The sequence below is a fragment of the Chlorocebus sabaeus genome, chromosome 10, assembly GCF_047675955.1.
Source record: "Chlorocebus sabaeus isolate Y175 chromosome 10, mChlSab1.0.hap1, whole genome shotgun sequence".
NCBI classification, from domain to species: Eukaryota; Metazoa; Chordata; class Mammalia; order Primates; family Cercopithecidae; genus Chlorocebus; species Chlorocebus sabaeus.
In genome coordinates this window covers 48883205-48906592 of record NC_132913.1, presented here as the reverse complement: position 1 = coordinate 48906592, position 23388 = coordinate 48883205, and the positions used below count along the sequence as shown (strand labels likewise).

At 33.6% G+C, this 23388-nt stretch overlaps 1 protein-coding gene across 16 annotated transcripts in view; it reads right to left on the bottom strand.

Annotated features, from left to right (window-relative positions):
- SLC4A10 (solute carrier family 4 member 10) overlaps window positions 1-23388 on the bottom strand; it is a 377604-nt gene that overhangs the window by 288335 nt on the left and 65881 nt on the right. For 5 of the 16 annotated variants that reach the window (XM_007965141.3, XM_007965144.3, XM_007965147.3 and 2 more), the window contains exon 2: window positions 414-549. The exons of 6 other annotated variants lie outside the window; for them this stretch is intronic. In XM_007965141.3, coding sequence (XP_007963332.1) covers window positions 414-494 — 81 coding nt within the window. In that variant the 5' untranslated portion in view covers window positions 495-549. Of the gene's footprint in view, window positions 1-413; window positions 724-23388 lie in introns of those variants that run through there. 5 more of the 16 variants (XM_038002013.2, XM_007965142.3, XM_038002018.2 and 2 more) reach the window with 2 other exon arrangements.

The following is a 23388-nucleotide window of genomic DNA, read 5'->3' as shown; positions in this document are numbered from 1 at the left end:
TATCTGTAAGCAGCTAGCTATGATGTATCCTTATCAGTTTGATCAATTTATACTATTTTTATCACTTGAAGTAAAATATAAAGATTGACTCTATTCAGGCTTAATCTGGAAAAATCTGAAGCGCCCCAAACCTTGCTTTTAATCACATTCAAAGAATCTCTTCCTTTACCGCCCTCTCCCCCAAAAAGCTAAAGTAAACACAAATTTAAACACATACACATGCACAGGCACACACATACACACATTTCTAATAATCATATTGTTCAGCTGCCGTAAATCTTACTTGTTCAAATATCCTAAGGAAAGTCTGACAATAAACAATTACATTAGTCAATATATTTTCAATGAGTAAGAACTAGAAAAAACAAGCACCCTACATTCTAATATTATCATCATAATTCATGAGGTCATACCTGATGACTTAGAGATTGAAAAGGCTCACAGGTTCCAGACTGCATGACCTTTCTATTTCCAGAAACCCCTAAAGACTGCATTTCCTGTCTTACAAAAGATAATCACAGCGATCTCTATGTCTCAGCATCTTCAGGGCTAGTGAAAAAAATATCAAACAGCAGATCTGTCCATCAGTATCTGTTTAAGCCATCATCAAGATGTCAAATCATATACTATTTATCATCTCCCCTGTGCAGTTACAAACACCCCATACTAAGAGAGACTGACACAGTTGTATTTGCTGATGCTGCTAATGCTGTCTGAAAACAGTAAGCTTACTGCTTAGAGCAATTCTGCATCATCCAAACAGAGAATGAGCCACATCCTTCAGATTTCCCATTTCTGATACTATGAAGATTTCATTTGCCAAGGAGAGTCAAATTTTTTCAGTCCTTTAAAAATAAGCAGTTCTCCTTTTAATTAAGTATCCAATGTGTCTGTTGCAAATACCGTGTTAAAATGTCAACTCTTAATTATTAGGCTGCTTTCTGTATACGTGACTAAGCTTTAGGCTTTATGACTTACCAAGCAAAAGTATATTCTCTTAAAGGAATCTTCCCTCCAAACTCTGAATATCATCACTTATCCACCCATCAAAATGATGAGTGCCTAAAAAGGATTTTTATTTTGGCAATCTTTGATAGTTGTGTAAATAGTAAATAGGTAAATACATATTCCCCTTTTAATTTTCAGGGATTTCATTTATGTTTCAGATTCTTCAGACCAACATACATTTTATCTTTTTATTTAATATCTTCTAAAGAGTTTACATGTAAAAGATAATGTGGTATTACCAAATTCTAAAACTGCATAGTTAAGTCAAGTAATGAAACCTATGTAAGTTATTGGCATTTTTACTATGAATTTTCACTGTGTCTTAATTATCAAAGTTTGAATACTGTTTTCTTTTACCACAACATAGCAGAATCAGGAAACTTTAAGATTGATAAAGTGTTCTAATAATAGAATCAATATCTCAAAAATTATAATTAGAAATGCTTTCTCTTTACCATGTGACAAAAGGTTGTGTTTTAGAACTAAAGAAAACACAAACCAAAAAAAAAAAAAAGACTAAGATTATACTCAATTCAACTACATTCAAAATTAAGACACCAAGTACAACATATTATCCTGAAATGGCCCTCACATTATGAACAGCCTGAATTCTTGATTATGAACTCTTTATTTACCTGTGAATAGTTTCCCTTCTTTCACACACAACATTTGATGGAGACTAGCCACAATGAGTTTTAAGAAACCGGGCTGATCCAAATTATACCTTTAGAAAAACTACTGCCTCTAACTGCACAGGTTGGAGACACAGAGCTTGGTATTCTGCTGTATGTGTACTATAACACATCTGAATGAAAAATCACATGTACACAAATATTTCTATCTATGTAGTATTTACCCTCTTTTAATCAAAATAGGTACTCATCCTTTAAGACCTATCCTCTCAATAAAGCCTCCCTAAGCTACATCATCTCTCTTTCTATATTCATTCTTTCCTGTAGAAAATACTGAACATCTTCTGTGTGTCAGGTAACGTATAGGTGCTAGGGACTTCATAACAAACAACACAAAACCTGACATCACAGAAAGCAGATAAATCAAACAAGTATGTTTTGTTATAACTGAAGAATTAAAAGTTGATATGAAAGCAGTAGCAAGGCATCCTACCCTAATCTAGGGATCAGAGAGGATTTCCCTAGGGAAGTACTGTTAAAACAGAAGATTCTGAGCTAGTCACATTCAAGGAATGGCAAATACAGAATAGGTTAGACCATAAAGTGTAAGAACAGAGGGGAGAGATGAGAAGCGAGGCCCAGTCACGGTAAGTCTCAGGGGCCATTTAAAGAGTGTGAGCTTTACCCTTAGGGAAATGAGAAACCGTCAGCATAATCAGGTTTAAAATATCCTGGCTACTCTATAGACAATTGAGTAAAACAAAACTGGAGGACGGGAGACAAATTAGCAGAATGTTACATAATTTCAATCAGGGGATGATAATGACCTGAACCAAAGAAGTGGCAGTAGGAATGAAGAGAAATGAATAGATTCCAGATCTTACTGAAAGATCCACATCTTACTGAAAAAAGATAGAATTCAGGGATTGAATGTGAGAAATGAGGAAAAGAGAAACGTCAAGCAAGGTTCATTCCTAATCTCCTATACGATTACATATCAAAGCTATTAAATGAATCAATAATGAAAAATAAGAAAATTGAACTTTTCCTTCAGGTATTTTCTCACAGCATGAATACAAACAATGATATTTTTATCATTCTCTGGATGTTATTAATTAGTATATATAATCTAATTTCCTTCAGTGTTTTCTTGTAAGCACAATTGATCTTTGCAATAAAAACATGAAACCTGAGTGCAAAGCAGCTCTTAATCTCTCTATTATCTAGTTGACAAGATCTATTTAAACCAAAAAATTACTTAAAATCTATTATTTGACCCTTTTAATAGTAATTTAACACAATTACTAAAAACTATGATACCCCATTTTTAGAAAACCATTGCTCTAAAACAAATTAATTATTCATACAGTATGTTACTCATACCAGTGTTATTAAGATACGGTCATACTAGTAAAGCAGAATACCTCTAGACTTTCCCTAATAAGACTTAACAAATATTTGATAAAAGAAAGGAAAAGGAGCCAAAACCTAGCAGAACACCCTTGGACTGAAAGAAGAGAGAGCCAAAAGAGTGTATCTTTGTCCATTTGGGTTGCTGTAACAAAATACCACAACAACAAATACTTATTTCTCACAGCTCTCAAGGCTGAGAAGTCTCACTCTAACCTCACATGGCAGAAAAGGGGGCAAGGCAACTCTCTGCGGCCTCTTTAATAAGGGCACTAATTCGATATATGAGGGCTCTGCCCTCACGGTCTAATCGTCTCCCAAATGTCTCACCTAATGCCATTATATTGGTGATTACACTGTCAACACACGAACTTTGGAGGTGCAACAACATTCAGACCACAGCAGGGTAAAAAGCACACATTGAAGGTAACTCTATTTATTTAATGACTTGCTGCACATAAGAACATCTCAAATAATAGATTAGCATCTTAAAAAGAGCAAGAAATTCTTTATAATAATTACTACTCATTTAGCTCTGGCTTTTCATCTCTTAGGGATCATGTGATCCAATACACTTATTTAACAGATGGGGAAAACTAAACTCTAGGGGAGCTAAGTACATACCCAAGATCAGTTAGTAGGAGGGCCAAGGTCAAAATTCAGAATTCCTGTTTCCTGGTTTTCCCCAATAGAAGTCACTACTGTTTGAAATCATATATATATATATATACACACACACATATACATATATATATATATATATTTTTTTTTTTTTTTTTTTTTTTTTTTTTTTTTGAGACAGAGTCTCTCTCTGTCACCCAGGCTGTGGTGCAGAGGCCAGATCTCAGCTCACTGCAAGCTCCGCCTCCCAGGTTCACACCATTCTCCTGCCTCAGCCTCCCGAGTAGCTGGGACTACAGGCACCTGCCACCTCACCCGGCTAGTTTTTTGTATTTTTTAGTAGAGACGGGGTTTCACCGGGTTAGCCAGGATGGTCTTGATCTCCTGACCTCATGAGCCGCCCATCTCAGCCTCCCAAAGTGCTGGGATTACAGGCTTGAGCCACCACGCCCGGCCGAAATTATATTTTTGTATAAATACACTATATCTTAGTCATTCAAATAACATTCATTTTAATATTTTTAGTTAAGAAACAGTAAAAAAAAACCCAGAAGAATCAAAAGGTTTCTATATTAAAGTTTACTTTTATCATAAAGAATTTACCTTTTATTTGTATTCAAAAGTGACTTGCTTCAAATACCTCAGTAAATGCAAGTAATTCATTTTGTTTTACATACTATTGCTTTAAAAAGTATAAATTAGTTCATCTTTTCAAAATAACTTGGCAAAATGTATTGAGTCTTAGAAATGTTCAATCATTCACCTTAGTATTTCCTGTCTGAAGGCAATAGTGCAGATTAAGATATATGCTCCAAGATGTTTAGTGCTACATTATTTAAAAGTAAAGAAAAAAAATAGAAACAATAAGAGAAAGATTAATTAAATTATGGAACACCAAAACTGTAATGCCATGTAACCACTGAATATTAAGAACAAAAGATGTTAATGACAAAGGAAAATATATAGCATAAGAGCATATTAAATGGAAAGTAAGATACCAATATATTTGTGGGGTACAACCTCAACTATGTAAAACATACACCGAAAAAAAAGACAAAATGTCTGATTTTTTAAAGATGGCTCCCAATATGACTTATCTTATAAATATTTACCTACGGACTTCATTGTTTTTCATAAAAATAGAAACTAGTTTCTTTGGAGTATTTCAACAGTTCAACAAATACCCCTGTTTCTCATGTGCTTCCTCTTTTCACTAAAAATTTTGCTTCAGATTTCAGTCTTTCTAATGTTGTACTCAAATTTCCGGTCTAATTTCATAAAAATATTTAAATCTACTTTCATTGACTATCTAAACTTTAAAAAAATCATTCCTTATGTGCCTTGCATATTATTTATTATGTGTGTGTGATTGATTGTTTACTTTCACACTTTATTTATACCGGGCTAAAGCTGGTACAGACTGTTTTTGACAAAATTCGCTCTCACAACAGTTTTAGTGCTATATGAAAAAACTGGAAAAATTGTATGGCATAACTTTTTGACACTATTTGTCTAACTAATCATTGTTAGTTAGATTTTATCTTAAGTGATTTTCACTAATAGCAGGACAATGGAAAGCACTGAGAGTGCTGCAGAGTACCTATTTCTCTTTCTTTGAGAAGTGATGAAACTACCATATTTTCACATTTACAAGGAATATGGTTGAACTTGGGGGCATAGGTCACCACGTATGTATAGTGTACAACAAAGCTATTAGGAAAGAACACCTTATAGATGGAGGCTGGCCATTTCTACTGAAATCCTAATTATTATGGCAAATAATCAACACTGCTTGTTGGGGTAGATGTTGTAGGGTATCACAACACATAGGGTCAGTTCAGATGAAGTGTTTGTGCCTCAAATAAAACACCTTTCCTTTTCTAAACAGGTAAAGATATGGTATCCTTTCAATATACAAATGACTGCAGCAAACCTTAATAATACACCTTTTTTTTTTACTGCAGTTATTAATAGATTTCTTTTATTTCTAATTTCATCATCATCAGTAAAACTGTATAGTAGATCACACAATAGAGGAAAATAAGAGACATAGTAATTTTCTGGATAATACTGACTTTGTATTTGGCTAACTTTTTATACCAGTTATAAAAGTGCTTCATATCTTTACAGACAGAAGAAAACATAAAGATCAAAAAGGTGGGGAGAATCACTCATAAAATTTCATTATACAAAGATAACCATTGTTGATATTTTAGTTTTAGTATTTTAAATAACATACACATAAAATGATAGTAAACTATTCATCTTTACCAAGTATTATATTAACATTTCCTTATGTCAGTAAGTATTTTTCTATAACATAATGTTTAATGGCTAACTAGTATTCTATAATATAGAGGTACCATACTTTATTGAACCAATCTCCTATTCTTAGACTTTTCTATTTTTTCTATTTTTCAATATTATAAATAACAATGTAATAAACATATTTGTGCACATAGCCTTACACATATCCTCTATTTTCTTAGAATAAACCCCAATAAGTAAACTTACTGGATCAAATAATATAAATGTTTTTGAGGCTTTGGGTAAAAATCGCTGAATTTCCCTCTAGAAGGGTTATATCTATTTGCATTCTGCAATAGAAATACCTTGTTTCCTCATTGTCTGGCCAAAACTGTGTCATCACACACTCTCTACATAGAATAATAGTCTCAAATAGTTAATATGAAAATGGAAAAGGAAAGGTAACAAAAACTTAGGATAAATAAAGCTTCCTTGTTTCTATGCTTATAGACAAAGATACACTGCTGATCCATAAAGAACATACCTAGGATTGTAAGACAAAACAACTCTTTGAATAGAAATTACTAAAAGATGGCAAAGCAGACTAATTGAAAACCAGCGCAATGATAGATGTAGACATAGACTTTATTTTTTCTCTGTGACATCTGTAGAATGAGCAGACCTAAAGAGAGAGTCATTTTCCCACGGCAAGCTATTTTACTCTTTGAAACAGAAAGACAGATTTTTGTAGCCTTAGGAAACCTTCCAAATGACTATCAAATATACCTTCAGCCAAGGAATAACTTGGGAGGACCAAAAAGCCACCAATAAGTCTCCAAAATACCATGTGTAAAGACAATATTTTTTAATGTGTCAACTTATTCTCTCCAAGCACTATTCCAGTGCTAAGTAAATGATAGGAATATATAAATAAAAATTTGCATTTTATTTAATCTTTGAAAGTTTTCATTGTTTACAAAATCCAATGAAATAATGATCCCTTAAGTGAAATTTTTTGATAAACTTAGCTATCATTAAAATGCAATCTTGACTTATTTCACTTAACATAATGACCTCCAGTTTCATCCATGTTGCTGCAAATGACAGGATTTTGCTCTTTTTATGGCTACATAATATTTCATTGTATATGTATACCACATTTTCTTTATCCATTCATCTGTGGTTGGACACTTAGGTTGATTCCATATCCTGGCTGTTGTGAAATGCTGCAATAAACATGGGAATGCATATATCTCTTCAATATACTGATTTCCATTCTTTTGGATAGATACTCAGCAGTGTAATTGGGTCATATGGTAGTTCTATTTTTAGTTTTTGAGGAACTTCCACACACTATTTTCCACAGTGGCAGTACTACTTTGTGTTTCTACTTACAGTGTACCAGCATTCCCCTTTCTCTGCATCCTGGCCAGCATCCATTATTTTTTGTCTTTTTGATAATAGCCATTTTAACTGAGGTGAGATGATATCTCATTGTGGTTTTGATTGGCATATCTCTGATGATTTCACATTCATATCTGGGAGCTAAAAATGTGGATCTTATGGGGATAGAGAGTAGAATGGTGGTTATGACAAGCTAGGAAGGGTAAAAGGCAGGGGGATAAACAGAAATTTGTTAATAGGTACAAAAATGAAATTAGATAGAAGGAATCAGTTATAGTATTCACTGTTATAGTAGGGAGATTATAGTCAACAATAACTTACTGCATATTTCAACATAGCTAGAAGAGAAGAATTGGAATGTTCCCAACAAAAGAAAAGATAAATGTTTGAGGTGACAGATATTGCAATTATCCTGATGTGATCATTGCAGTTGTATGCTTGGATCAAAATATCAAATATATCCCTAACTATGTACAACTATTATATATTAAATTAATATTATTTTAAAATTTTTAAACAAAAATAAATAAATAATTAGTGTGCAGTGAAAAATGCAACTTTGGCAACACTAAAATTGTACTTAAAGTGATAGTTATGAAAGCTAAAGACAGGTTTTGTATTTTTAAAATCTAACATAGACAGGTTCACAGATCATAAATAAATATGATTGTTAACAGCAAAAAACACCTAAAAGAAAAAACTAAAAACCCTCGAAACTCATCCTTTATTTGTCAAAAGGACTCATATGTCTGTGCTTAGAAGCACAGGCTATGGAGGCAGACTACCAGTTTCAAATCCTGGTTTTGACCTTGGTATCTGTATACATGCTTTCTGTCTCAGTTTTCTCAAATGTAAAATGATGATAACCCTAGTGGAATTGTTGTGCAAGGATTAAATGTGATTATTATGTGTGAAGCAGGTAGTGCACTGCCTGTCATAGAGTAATTACTGAATATACTTTTGCTACTATCACTCTAAAAAAGATTGAGTTCTTATAGTATTAAAAAAAGAAAAAACTGTATAAACTAAAATTATGAAATAATCAGACTGAATCAGACACAAAATACATGGCTAAGCAGTAGTTTCCAAGATCTGAGAATAAGAGTGAAGTCACTTCAGAGCTCATAGAGCAGAACCTGTTTTTTAAAAAATGCAGTGCTATAACATAGCTTTTATATTCTGATGACTTTGGAGTCAAATACTGACTAAATGTTGGATTCACCAATTAGTAACCATGAGCAAGTTGCTTGAGCTTCCAACCTTAAGTTTCCTCATCTGTAAAATACAGTTAATATTGTTTTACCTCATAAAGTTATTTTGAAAGTTAAAGAAGACAATATACATAAGGCAATCAACATAGTCTAGCAAATATAAGTTCAATAAATGATATTATTTTTATTATTGTTATCATCTTCACTAGTAAGAGAAGATTCAACGGATCCTTTAAAAAGTTGATAAGCTAAATGTAGGAGAGAAAGTACATAACGGAGGAGGATCAGTTCCTTCCTCTTTCCACATCCAATGGCCATTTCTCTATCCTAATTCTCAACATTGGCAACATTTGCCTCACAATCCTGGCACACAGAAATTACTGAATAAATGTGATGGCTATACGAATGACTACCTAGTCACAAAATCCAGTAACCTCTCTTTAGCCTTATTTTCAACCTGTCCAAAACCACTATGTCACTAGCTAGTCAAAAACTCTCTACAGGTTTCCTAAGCTAGTATTTGATGACCTTCATAACTGATCCTGAGAGATCTTTCCAATCTCATCAACCACTACTTGCCTTTATTTGTCAGTTACTCTGCCTAAACCCAATAGCTCACCATTCCCAATAATCATTCTGTGTTTTAAGGCCTCAAGTTTTGTTCATGCTATTACATCTGACCTTGGTTCAGATCTTAGTGCTGCCATTTAATAACCCTCAGACATTTTACCAGTTACAAAATTTCTGTGGACCTCAGTTTCCCTATCAATATAGTGTAGATAGTAACAGTATCTATCTACATAGTGTTTGTTAAAAAATTAGATTAACTAAAATTATAAAGTGCTTAATTCATAAAGTGCCTCAAATCCAGGAAATAAGAAGTACTTAACAAAAGTTCTTGTTGTTGTTGTAAGAATGCAGGTCACTCTCCTTCATCTCCATAGTTTTAAATCCTATCTATCCATCAAAGTTTAACAAAGAACATCTTCCATGAAACCTTCCTTGATTACATGTTTTTGGTTCCACCTCCCTTTCTCAAAGCCTTTTAATCCTCAATTTTAACTTTCAGACTACTCTGAAATATTTTCACTTTCTTTTGGGCTTAATCTTGTCTTTCATTTACAATTATTAAGATCCTTAAGACAAATCATATGTATGATTCACTTTCATATTCCTCCATCACACCTAATAAATACACTGGCAACATTTGAACTTAATACGTCCTTAAACTATGCTGTGAATCATTCAAAATGAAGACATTTTTCAGGCCACTAAAATTACCTTTCTGTGCCGGGATGGCTATTTCAAAACTCAAAACATACTTCTCTTGTTTGAGTCACCTTTGAAGCTACTCTTATGGTAAATAAAAGAACAATTTCAAAGGTGACTCAAACAAGAGAAATATAATAAATGTCGTCCAGGAGCGGTGGCTCACGCCTGTAATCCCAGCACTTTGGGAGGCTGAGGCGGGCAGATCACGAGGTCAGGAGATCGAGACCATCCTGGCTAACATGGTGAAACCCTGTCTCTACTAAAAAAATACAAAAAATTAGCCAGGTGTGGTGGTAGGCGCCTGTAGTCCCAGCTACTCGGGAGGCTGAGGCAGGAGAATGGCGTGAACCCGGGAGGAGGAGCTTGCAGTGAGCTGAGATTGCGCCACTGCACTGCGGCCTGGGTGACAGGTCAAGATCTCAAAAAATAAGAATAAGAATAATAAAATAAATAAATAAATAAATAAATAAATAAATGTGAGGTAGCCATGTAACTGCTATCATTAAACATTTGTTCCATTGAATTATTGTTCTCTTTAGTGTATATGGTTGTAGAATGCAGGAGTTAGCCTATTAAGAAGCTCTTAAATGCAATGAAAGAGTGCTTCTTAAGCCTGACTGTAAATAGAACTATAATAATTTTAAACATTCTTACTCTTGAGAAGATATTCTATAAAAATAGCCTAAGGAATGACAGCACAGACATATAAGTGCAATGATGACTATAGCAACAGAATTTGTAACAGCACACTATTGGGAAGCCTCTAAATGCTAATCAATAAATGTTTTGTTAAACATAAATGATTATATATATGTAGGTTAAAATCCTCAAAAAATAACAGTTAAGAGTTGATACCAGTGTAATTTTAGATTGAGAGGATGACCAAGGAGAATTTATCTCTAAAATCATACCTCCTGAAGGATGAAAATGCAACAGTATGCAAAAGTTAAAGAAAATGAAGTTTTAAAATTATTCTTCATTTCCCTCCAAGAACAACTAGTATTGGGTATATAAGAGCAAATTAAGTAGTATGAATGAAACATCAGCAAAAAGAGTTGATTTGTAAATAATATTTAAAATCAATGCTAATTATAGGTGTGCTAAAAATCAGTTTCAGTCCATGGCACAGAACAGAAAAATTCAGAAACACAGAATAAAGGAAAATCGAAAACCATTTTCTCCTTTACTCAGTTGGCTCTAGGGATTCTTAATTTCTCTGTATTGTGAAGTTATAATATTTATCCAGTCTATATTTTGTTGAACTCCAAATATCTTTCTAGGAAAAGAGGTAATTACTATATCATACTCACATATACAAATATTTATGCTTAGTTACAATTTCACATTCAGTCTTTTTTGTTTATAGATACCTGGAGAATTAAACGGAGTATTGAAATTTAGCTTAAGGTCATAATAACTTTGATTATGGGATAAAAAGATATAAAAAATTCAGTGTCGACATACTAAGATTTTTTAAATAATCTATCTCAATATCATTAACATCTAGCAGTAATTTTAAACTAAAATAATAATGACCAAAGGGGATGTGTTAACATTTCTTCCAAAGATAATTCTGCAACTTTATCTTCTGTTGACTGATGGTTACCATTTCGATTTAAAATTGGGTTAAGGTTTAAAGCCTGTTTTAAATTAATTAGGTGAACTAGCAACTCTTCAAAGAACATAAATCAAACAGGAATCTGAATTATTCTGTCCATTAGCCTCAAACATAATAGTTTGTTATGCCCTTATGTTTCTCCACTAAAGCCTTAATCCTTTCTAAGTGAGAGGTTTTGTTTTCCTGTTACTTCTAAAGTAAATTCCTCTTTTTAAATATGTACAGTATATATAGGAATGGAACGGCTTTATTCCTGTTTTTTTTTTTTAACAATCTGCTGTAGTTTCTGAATTTCATTCATTAAACATTTTATCGTATTTCTGCTTTAACATTGTGAGGTTTAAAGGAAGTAAAATATGGTCTTAACCTTAAGCAGCATAAAGTATGTCTGGGGAAAAAAATACCTATGCATAAATAATAGCACAACATGTGAGTTGTACATGCAAGTTTTAAGGGAGTTAAGGTGTCTGAATCCTTGCCTTAATTAATGAGGTCTTCCATCATTAATCCCTAAATTCAAATAATTTGTTCCTCTGACCTTACAATTTTGATGTATTTATACTGAGCAACTATGATATCAGGTCATGAATAATAAATGATATGTCTCAAAGTCACACATGTTTTCAACAAAATTATTGTAGCATAAAGGTAAAGTGAGTAATAAAAGAAAAGGGGCTGTCATCTGGTAAAGTGGATGACATCTGGAAAAGTCAGCTGTCTCTCAAGAGACCTCAATGATTGGCATTACTTTTGTGAATGTGCCAAGTTTTAAGTATTTCTCTTAAACCTGCACCCTAAGAAATATAGTGTTGATATCTGCACTCCCATGTTAGAATAATGTTACAGCATTATTCATAATGGCCACAATATGGAAACAACCTAAGCATCCATGGATATACAAATAGATAGAGAAAACGTAGTATATATAGACAACAGGATATTTTTTAGCCATAAAAATGAAGGAAATCCTGCCATTTGGGACAACCTGAATCTGAAGGGCATTTTGCTAAGTGAAATGAGCCAAACAAAGAGACACAAATACTGTACATATCACTTATATGTGGAATCTTAAAAAAAAAAAAAAAAAGTCGAATTTGTAGAAATAGAGTAGAATGCTGGTTGCCAGGGGCTGAAGGGTAGGGAAAATGAGAAGATGTTGGTCAAATGGTACAAACTTTGATTTTTCATTTGTTAATTAAACTCAATAGAACTGAAAAAAATAAAGCCAGATATAGCAAAAAAGGAAAAATGCTACAACTCTTTGCTGGATGAGAGCTTGTTACGAGCACAGTTGGCCCGCAGATTTCTAGGAAGTAGACAACAGTTTACACCTCAAATTTCAGATCCATACTTTAAACTGTCACTTTCATTTTGTCATTTTTGAGGATATTTTTGTTTGAGTGAATGCTAGAGATAAGATTTGTTTTAAGTTAATATCCAAAAAGTTTAAATTATTTAAAATAAACGATAGTTCTGGAATTTCTGACCAATGCATTTGCCCCAGGGCTTACCCAAACGGTATAGAACAATAATGCCAGCAAACCACCAAGATGCTCCCTTTGTCTTTAAAGTTTCAAAATCGTACAGAAGTTTTGTAATTTAGGGGCCATCTAAGGTGTAAAAATCGTAACAAAATTTAAAGTGATGCTACTCGAACTTGCCTTTTTCTCCAGTTCTGAGAGAGTCACTCTTTCATCTGCCTTTAGAATAAAAGGGAACATGGCAATCATCTATGAAACACTGCTTATTTCAATTTAAGCAACCTGAAAATAAATAACTGCCTTTCTACATTGTTAAAAACAATACAATTTTTTTTGCTCACCAAGATTTGTTAATTTACGATACATGGCTGCTAAGGCTGCTAACTCCTCTCCAGTCCACCACCATGGAAAGTCAAATTATAATGAAAATTGCTTTAGCAAATGTAGCATCGAACTTGGATGAGTTCGTTAAAATTTAAACATCTGATTATATAAGGCAAAAATATACCATCTATATCTAGATAAGTCATTGGAGGTTTTTAGATTCAGTGCTCAATGCCCTACATTGGACTTGATAAATACTGCGATCATTTGCCCCTGCGACCTGCCTTTATCCATGCCATCTTGGCTGCTGACGATTCCTCCACCTGATTGAAGAGTCTTTCATTAGCAATGTTAACGTTCAAAATGACTTCATTAAACTATTTTAGGCTTGGAGTCATTTGGTCTCTTTAAAACAAAATTTCATATTACGTGTTAAGTACTGACTTAAAAGTTCAGTTCTCTTAAGGAACACTAACTACTTTATATTCAAATACTTGGGGTGCAACTCACCATAACAACATTCAATAATCATGCAGACAAGGAATATTATTCTCACAATAAAGTGAATCAAGTATGCTCAACAATCCAAATTTCAGCCCATAGAAAAATGTATTATAACACTTAATAGTCCTGTATATTTTTCTTTGAATAATTATCTACTTTTATATTTCTATATATTTACATAAAAATTTTTAATCCTTAAAAATGCTAATTTATAAAAAGGCAGAGGATCATATCGAAAGGCAGAGGATTCTAACATGTGGAACCACATGTTTACAAGTCCCTCCTTCTGGAGTGTCCTTTCCACAGACTCCACTGCTCTTTTCCTTTCTTTTCTTTGTTTAAGAAGAATTTGTCTTATCTCCTAAATAAAATCCTCCCCAACTTCCCTCAAACTACATAACTAATATGTCCTCTAAAGCTCCATGTTATTAACCTCATTTATTTGACATGTAACCTACACTATTTCACATGGACACTTTTCTTTTTATGTACATGACGTCCAAATGAATAATATTTTATTTGAACTTCTATTATGTCCGTTCACCATTTACAAACTTGTTTCATAACGTTCATGTATGTTTTGTCTCTTAACCTGTAAATTCCTCAAGAGAATGGATTTCTAATTTGAATATATAAACATTCAACAAATGTTTGATGAACAAAGGATGGAAGACGTGTTTCCTACACAAGATTATCTCCTCTATGAGATTCTGCCCTCCTGAGGGCAGAAACCATATTTTATGTTTCTTGAAAATCACAGAATTGAGTATATAAGAGCTCAATAATACTTACTTTTTAAAATAATGACAATATTAATTTTTAATTTTGGGGTACACAGTAGTTGTATATATTCATGGGGTACCTGAGATGTTTTGATATAGGTACACAATACATAATAATAACATTATGAAAATGGGCTATCCATCCCGTCAAGCATTTATTCTATGTGTTACAAACAACTGAATTATACTCTTCTAGTTATTTTTTAAGGTATATTTAAATTATTTTGACTATAGTCACTCTGTTGTGCTATCAAATACTAGGTCTTATTCATTATTTCTATTTTTTTTTTTTTGCACCCATTAACCATCGCCACCCCCACCCCACCCTGCACCTACCCTTCCCAGCCTCTGATAGCCATCCTTCTACTCTCTATCTCCACGTGTTCAAGGCAATATTAAATTTTACAGCCATGGGAACATAGTGTCTAATTTTCTAAATTAAATTCAAAACTTTCTAGGGAATACAACTATTGGGTTAAATCTGTAAATAAGCTTTTGATTTTCTTGATGTATAATGAAAGTTTATACTTGTATCTCACTGCATCACATTGGACTGTAGAAATTAAAGCACAATTTAAAAGACATGTATGTATCTATATGTACACATATAGTCTCTATATGCATATGGAAATCAAATTAGAGACATAATTTGGTTTCGCCACTTTCAAATTTCTTTTTTTTTGAATTTAATATTATTTTACTTTAAGTTCTGGGATACATGTGCAGGACATGCAGGTTTGTTACATAGGTAAATGTGTGCCACGGTGGTTTGCTTCTCCTATCAACCCATCACCTAGGTATTAAACCCAGCATGCATTAGCTATTTTTCCTGATGCTCTCCCTCTTCCAACACCTTGCCATAGGCCCCGGTGTGTGTTGTTCCCCTCCCTGTATCCATGTGTTCTCATTGTTCAGCTCCTACTTATAAGTGAGAACATGTGGTGTTTGGTTTTCTGTTCCTGCTTTAGTTTAATGAGGAGGCTTCCAGCTCCATCCAGGTCCCTGCAAAGGGCATGATCTCATTCCTTTTTATGGCTACATAGTATTCCAGGGCATTTTCTTTATCCAGTCTATTGCTCATGGGCATTTGGGTTGATTCCATGTCTTTGCTATTGTGAATAGTGCTGCAGTGAACGTATGCATTCATGTATCTTTATAAAGAATGATTTCAATTCCTTTGGGTATGTAGCCAGTAATGGGATTGCTGGGTCCAATAGTATATCTGGTTCTAGGTCTTTAAGGAATCACCACACTGTCTTCCACAATGGTTAAACGAATTTACATTCCACCAAAAGTGTAAAAGTGTTCCTATTTCTCCACAGCCTCATCGGCATCTGTTGTTTCTTCATGTTTTAATAATCACCATTATGGTGTGAGATGGTATCTCATTGTGGTTTTGATTTGCAATTCTCTAATTATCAGTGATGTTGAGCTTTTATTTATATGTTTGTTGGTCGCATAAATGTCTTCTTTTAAGAAGTGTCTGTTCATGTCCGTTGCCCACTTTTTAATGGGTTGTTTGTTTTTCCTTGTAAATTTGTTTAAGTTCCTTGTAGATTCTGGATATTAGACCTTTGTCAGATGAATAGATTGCAAAACTTTTTCCTATTCTGTCAGTGAAACTTTTAAATTCATTTTGAACACTAGTATATGCCATGAATCCACTATATTCTTTAGAAAACAGAAAAGTTTTGAGGAGTCTGGGAGCCTGGTGTGCTCAGGGCAGAGCATGTCAAAAAGAGAACCTGAATAAAGAATCTGAATGAAAATGCACCAAAAGAAAAGGTGAAAGTTCAAAAGATATATATTTTTTGCTCCATGATTTTGCCAAGAGCCTGCTGTGCTTATTGCATGGTTGTCTTGCCCACTAAAGTGTTGATTTAACTAGTAAAAAATGTTGGTGCCCAAAAGCATTAATAGAAAATATAATATTTGGAAAGATCTTATTTCTTTAAAGACTATGATTTCCAAATATTAATTACAGTACGAATTATATTAAGTACAGCCTCACTTAATGACAGGGACATGTTCTGAGAAATGTGTTCTTAGGCAATTATGTCATGATGCAAACATCATAGAGTGTACTTAAAACCTGGAGGGGATAGCCTACTACACACCTATGCTATCTGGTATAACCTATTGCTCCTGAGCTACAAACCTGTTCAGCATGTTACTGTACTGAATAGTGTATGCAATTGTAACACAATGGTAAGTATTTGTGAATCCAAACTTATCTACTCATTTAAAAGGTACAGTAAAAATATGATATAAAAAATGGTACACCTGTATAGGGCACTTGCTGTGAATGGAGCTTGCAGGACTGGAAGTTGCTCTGGGTGAGTCAGTGAGTGATGAGCGGTGAATGTGAAGGCCTAGGACATAATTGCATACTGCTGTAGATTTCATAAACACTGTACAATACACTTAGGCTACAATAAATTTATTTTTAAAACACTTTCTTTCTTAATCTTAGCTTACAATTTTACTTTACATTTTAATTGTTTAAACTTTTTGATTCTTTTGTAACAACATTTAGCTTAAAACACAAACACATTGTACAGCTGTACCAATATATTTTCAATCTTTTTATCCTTGTCCTATCATCTTTTTTCTATTTTTAAAATTTTTTGTTCTTTTTTAATTTTTACATATTTTTTTGTTAAGAACTAAGGCACAAACATGCACATTAGCCTAGGCCAACACAGGGTCAGGATCACCAAGATATCATTAGGTAACAGGAACTTTTCAGCTCCATTATAATCTTATGGAACCACTATGGTATATGCAGTCCTTCAATGACCAAAACATTTCTCATATGGCACATGACCATAATAGAAAATTGAAAATCTATGGTAGGACAACCATTATCCTTACTTTCATGATTTTCTCACTAATGAAAGCCAACTATTAAATTACATTAGCTAAATTGTGAATAGAAGTTATTCTTCACTTGTAAATGAAAGACTAAAGAAAGGACATAAAGGCACCAAAAGAGATACTTAATTACTATCCAATAAAAATGATATTTCTTTGCATTAAAGAAATAATTCTAAAAACTTCTCAAAATATAGTATTGACTATGAAATTGTTTTACCTAACAAATTTAGAGGACAAACCCGTGAAATAATGTAATAGTTGTGGTCTTAACTATCAAACCTCAGGGAGTACTGATGCATCGCATACTTTACCCAAGAGATGTATTTAGACTTCATTTGGGTCAATAACTATAATCATTGCATCAAAAAATATTAATTATTCTATACCAAAATAACAAGAAAATATTACTTATTCTAGGTTATAAAATTACAACATTATAAGAGATGGCAAGAGGTCATTAAGTCAAATGATCCTGTCTCAATAAAGATTTAACACCTAAACCTTCTAAAACAGATGATTTTTCTATCCTATTTTTAGACATAATAGAGAATGAAGAGTGTTTCTTGGGTAACACTTTTAGTGTTTTCTTTGAAGTTTAAAAAAGTCTAAGTAATTTTCTAAGTAATTATTTTACTATAATTTAGCCTATTTCCTTTTATTCTTATCACTGAATAAAACACATTTCTTTTGTCTTTTATGTATAAACAATAAAAAATAATTACTTTGGTAGAAAGCAGAACATTGCCTGCCATGTGTCTTAATGTGTAGGTGTTTGTATTAGTCCATTCTCACACTGCTGTGAAGATATACCCAAGACTGGATAATTTATAAACAAAAGAGGTTTAATTGACTCACAGTTTCGCATGGCTGGGGAGGCCTCAAGAAACCTACAATCATGGCAGAAGGCACCTCTTCACTAGGTGGCGGGAGAGAGAATGAGTGCCAGCAGGGGAAATGCCAGACACTTGTAAAATCATGAGATTTTGTGAGACTCACTCATTATCATGACAGCAGCATGGGGGAAACTGCCCCCATGATTCACTTACATGGACCTGGTCCCCGCCTAGACACGTGGGAATTATTACAATTCAAGGTGAGATTTGGGTGGGAACACAGTGCCGAACGATATCAATATTGCTTAACAAATGTCCATAAGACATTTTCTTCGGAAACAGTATAGAATAGACAGGAAAAACAGTGAAATCAGGAAAGGCTATATTAAAGCTTTAAATTGTTATAATTCAGTTAATTATGTCAATTAAAATGAAAAACATTGGCTGAATTACTCTATGACTGTTCTCTTTTATAAATCCAAGACATCATTTTAAAATTATATATTTTTCTAACTCCTAAAATAATACTTGCTTATTACAGAAAGCATATAAAACAAAAAGAGCACAGAGAAGAAAAACTCACCTGAAGTTTTAACACATTCAGAATGTGTTATATATATAATCATAATGTATATATTTGTAACTCTTTTTTCCACTTAGCAATTCATACTGCACAAGTTCTGGTATCTTTTTAAAAGTCTTCTCAAGGCTGGAGGTGGTGCCTCATGCTTGTAATCCCAGCACTTTGGGAAGCCCATCAGCTGAGGTTAGGAGTTCGAGACCAGCCTGGCCAACATGGCAAAACCCTGTCTCTCCTAAAATAAAATAAAAACCCTGTCTCTCCTAAAAATAAAAAAATTTGCTGGGCATGGTGGAGGCTGCCTATAGTACAGCTACTCGGGAGGCTGAGGCAGGAGAATCGCTTGAACCCAGGAGGCAGAGGTTGCAGTGAGTGAAGATTATGCCACTGCATTCCAGTCTGGGCGACAGAGCAAAACTCCATCTAAAAAAAAAAAACCAAAAGAAAAGAAAAGAAAGAAAAGAAACAATCAATAACCCAAAAAATGGGCAACCCAACCCTCGGGGCTGCTCTGCCTATGGAGTAGCCTTTCTCTTACACCTTTACTTCCTTAATAAACTTGTTTTTGCTTTGCAAATGAATAAATAACACAATTTAAAAAATAAAAAAGTCTTCTACAACCTGGTGCCAATGGCAGGGCATCAATCTATTATAAAGGCGTACGTATTAATTAACCATCATGATTTCTAATATTTTTTCTATTGTAAACAAGTTTGTAATATAACTCCTATATATAATTTTGCCCAGACTTCTGATTATTTGTTTCCTTTGAATGAATTACTGGAAGTAAAATTTATCTGACATAAGAAATTGATGCTCCACATACATATCGTCAAACTGTCCGCACACCAACATGGCACAAGTATACATATGTAGCAAACCTGCACGTTGTGCACATGTACCCTACAACTTGAAGTTTAATAATAATAAATAAATTAAAAAAAAAAAAGAAAAAAAAAAAAAAGAAGAATGAAACTATTAAAATCTGTACCTGTAAGTGAATGATAATGCTCTGCCCTTTATTCTTGCCTTATCAATACTAGTTATAATCAATCTTTAAATATTTAACAAATTGATATTTGAAAAAACATATCTTAATTTTGTAGAAATTTATAATTTTTATTACTATTGTAGCCATTTGTAATTCCGTTGAGAATTGCTTGTTCTTTATCCATAAGAACATTAACAATGTACTTTTAAAACTTCATCTTTCATATCCCTAAGGGATTTGATTTTAAGATTGTTAGTATATTTTATATACTAGAAATATCAACCCTTTCAGTATTATATATGCTACAAATCTTTTTCCAAATTTGTCATTTGGTTTTTATTTGTTCTATTTTCAATCAATTCCCCTTGAACTTTAGGCAACTTAGCTTTGACCTGCTTCTCTCTCTTCTGATTTTCCTTGCTCCACTTTCCTGTTGGGGGCTAACTCCTTTGGCCCCAGAATCTCGTGTTTTATTATAGCACTTGCTGGTCCATTTTCATCACCAGACTATGACCTCCTTGAGGGCAGAGACTGTGTCTTTCTTAATATTGCAAATTTTATAGCACAAAATCTCCAGTAGAGGGATTTTTTCCTTTAGTTAACAAATTTTGTGTAAATGTAATTGGAGTTAAGTCAAATAACCTTGGATGATACAGTTATCAGGACATAAAACAAATGAAAAATTCATCTTTGTGCAGCTGTTAAAGTACAGTTAAGTCAAAGTGCTTGAACTGAAATACCAACTTCACCACTTACCAGTGTACAATATTGGACAAATTGTTCAATCTCACTAAACTTCAATTTCTTTCTTTTCTTTTCTTTTTTATTTTTTTTGAGACAGACTCTCCCTCTGTCACCCAGGCTGGAGTGCAGTGGTATGATTTCAGCTCACTACAACCTCTGCCTCTTGGGTTCAAGCAATTCTCATGCCTCAGCCTCCCAAGTAGCTGGGATCACAGGCGTGTATGACACAACCTGTATTTTAAGTTATGTAATTCCAAGCACCATGCCCAGCTAATTTTTTTTTTTGTATTTTTAGTAGAGATGGGGTTTCACCATGTTGGCCAGGCTGGTCTCCAACTGCTGGCCTCTAATAATCCACCCACCTCGGCCTCCCAAAGGGCTAGGGTTACAGGGGTGAGCCACCAATTTCTCTATCTGTAAAGTGAGAATGGTAACGGCAACATACCTCACAGAATGACTGCCAGGATATGAGATGACATATGTAATGCACTTAGCCCAGGGTCTAGAGCATACTAAATAATAAATGGTAGCAGCTATCATTAGTTTTTAACTGGCCTACCCAGTATTGCTAAGGAGAATCATTAACCATAACTCAAATAAATCCCTGCTGGTAATCACCCTGAATCTAGCAAAATTGAGTTGCCCAGGCAGTAAGCAGATCAACTACAAATCATGCAAATCAATGCCTACTGTTAGGCAGACTGGCTTTATGCCTCTCTATGGGGTCCATATGCAAACTTGTTGCTTATCTTCCTACAGCATCTTAATATGCACACATCATCTGACCTCCTAACCAGCCTCTTTTTGTACTGCAGAATCAGCAACACAGGAAGATAACTGCCTATTTCTGGCTATACCACCTTCAGTCCCCTGAGTACGACACAACCTGTATTTTAAGTTATGTAATTCCAAGCATTCAACTTAAATTTATGAAAATCCACCAGCCATGTTTTCCATGATGTGAGAACAAAACACACACACACAAAGAAACTTCATTTTATTTATTAACCTACTATGAGCCAAGCATTTTCATTTAATCCCTGCAACAAACTGGTGAGATTGATATTATTTCTATATTTTAGGGTTGGGGAAAGTGAGACAAAATCATATCAAGTACCTTGCCCAAGGTAACATAGCTACATAAGTGATGACATTCTTTCTCTTTCCTTTTATAATACCCTATCCCCAGACAAATATTTTCTTTTTCTCTCAAGTCCTTGCTCAAGCTCTTCTCCAACTATGAAAAAGAATGGCCTTGTTTTCTACCTATAGCTGGGAATATGTCTTTCACTGATCTCTCCAGGGCACTTTTCCAGAAATTTTCCTAAATGAGCACAACTAGAAAAGGGAATATGAAAAACTTAAAAAGACTTCAAGGAGAAAAAAAATGCAGAAAAATGGTCATAATAATCAAAAGATAGAAACAACCCAAATTTCTGTCAACAGATGAATGAATAAACAAGATGTAATCTATTCATACAATGGAATGTTATTCAGCCTTAAAAAGAAATGAAATTCTGATACATGCTACAACATGAATAAACCTTGAAAATATCATGCTAAGGTCAAGTGAGTCACACACAAAAAGGACAAGTACTGTATGATTCCACTTATATGAAGTACTTAGAGTCATCAAATTCATGAAGAAAGAAAGAAGAACAATGGGTGTCCGGGCCTGAGGGAAGGAGGGAATGGGAGTTATTGTTTAATACACATGGAGTTTGAGTATAGGATGATGGAAAAGTTCCGGAGGTGAATGATGGTAACAATTGCACAACAATGTGAATGTACTTAAAGCTACAGAATTGAACATTCAGAAATGTTTATAATGGTAAATCTTAGCCAATGTACATTTTACCACACACACAAAAAAATTGAATGTGGTTTTCATTTCTAACTGTAACTCTAGAGTCTATTGTCTTTCTTTATCTTGCTAGTTTTACTTTTGTTTTCCCTACCTATTGCTAAAGATGTTACAAAATGATAACATTTTACAAAAATGCTATTAAGTCAAATATTATGCCTCTTTCAGTCTAATTACCATAACACAGATTTACTGGAGTCATTACACTATAAAGTACCTAAAAGCAAAAAATTTGACTAGAGATTTTAAAACCTAAGAAATCTCTAAACATTTCAACCAACCAACAAAAGAATAGAATAAGCAATGCCATCTGCAACTTCAAGGAATGCTAATAAAAGCCTATAGGCTTTTCTTTACCCCATTCTCCTTGACTTTTCTTCTACAATTAATACAACCATCTACTATTCTTTCATTTGAAACTGTCCCTTTGGCTGGTTCTCTCACTGTTCACTAAATACCCTCTCCGCAAATTATTTCTAAAAGAAGTTTCAGTACTTAACCCTCTGCTCTTCTCCTTTATATATTCATTTATTAAACAAACATTTATTGAATTCCTCTTAGGTACCTGGTACTGTGCTAAGGGCTAGTAAACCAAATGCAGTCCTTGTTCCTCAATATTCTAATATGAGAAATAGACAACTAAATAGGAAAATTTCAAACTATTACTCAAGCTGATCTACTTTCTATTCTATTTGCCACATGATATCTGTGGTAGTCTGCTGTATAGGGGCCCCCAATCAACCATGCACCCTGTATTCACACTCTTCTGTAGTCAGTCCCCTCACCTGAATCTCAACAAGGCCTGTGACTCGCTTTAAGCAAAAAATGCAGTATTTTGTTATAAGCTTATTTATATATTATTTATGTTTATGTTATATATAAATGTCATATTAATTATATATTGCCTAACATTTTATGATTTTATATATTACAAATTCATTACAAATTATGCAGGGCCAACTCTGAGCTTATGCCTTTAGGAGTC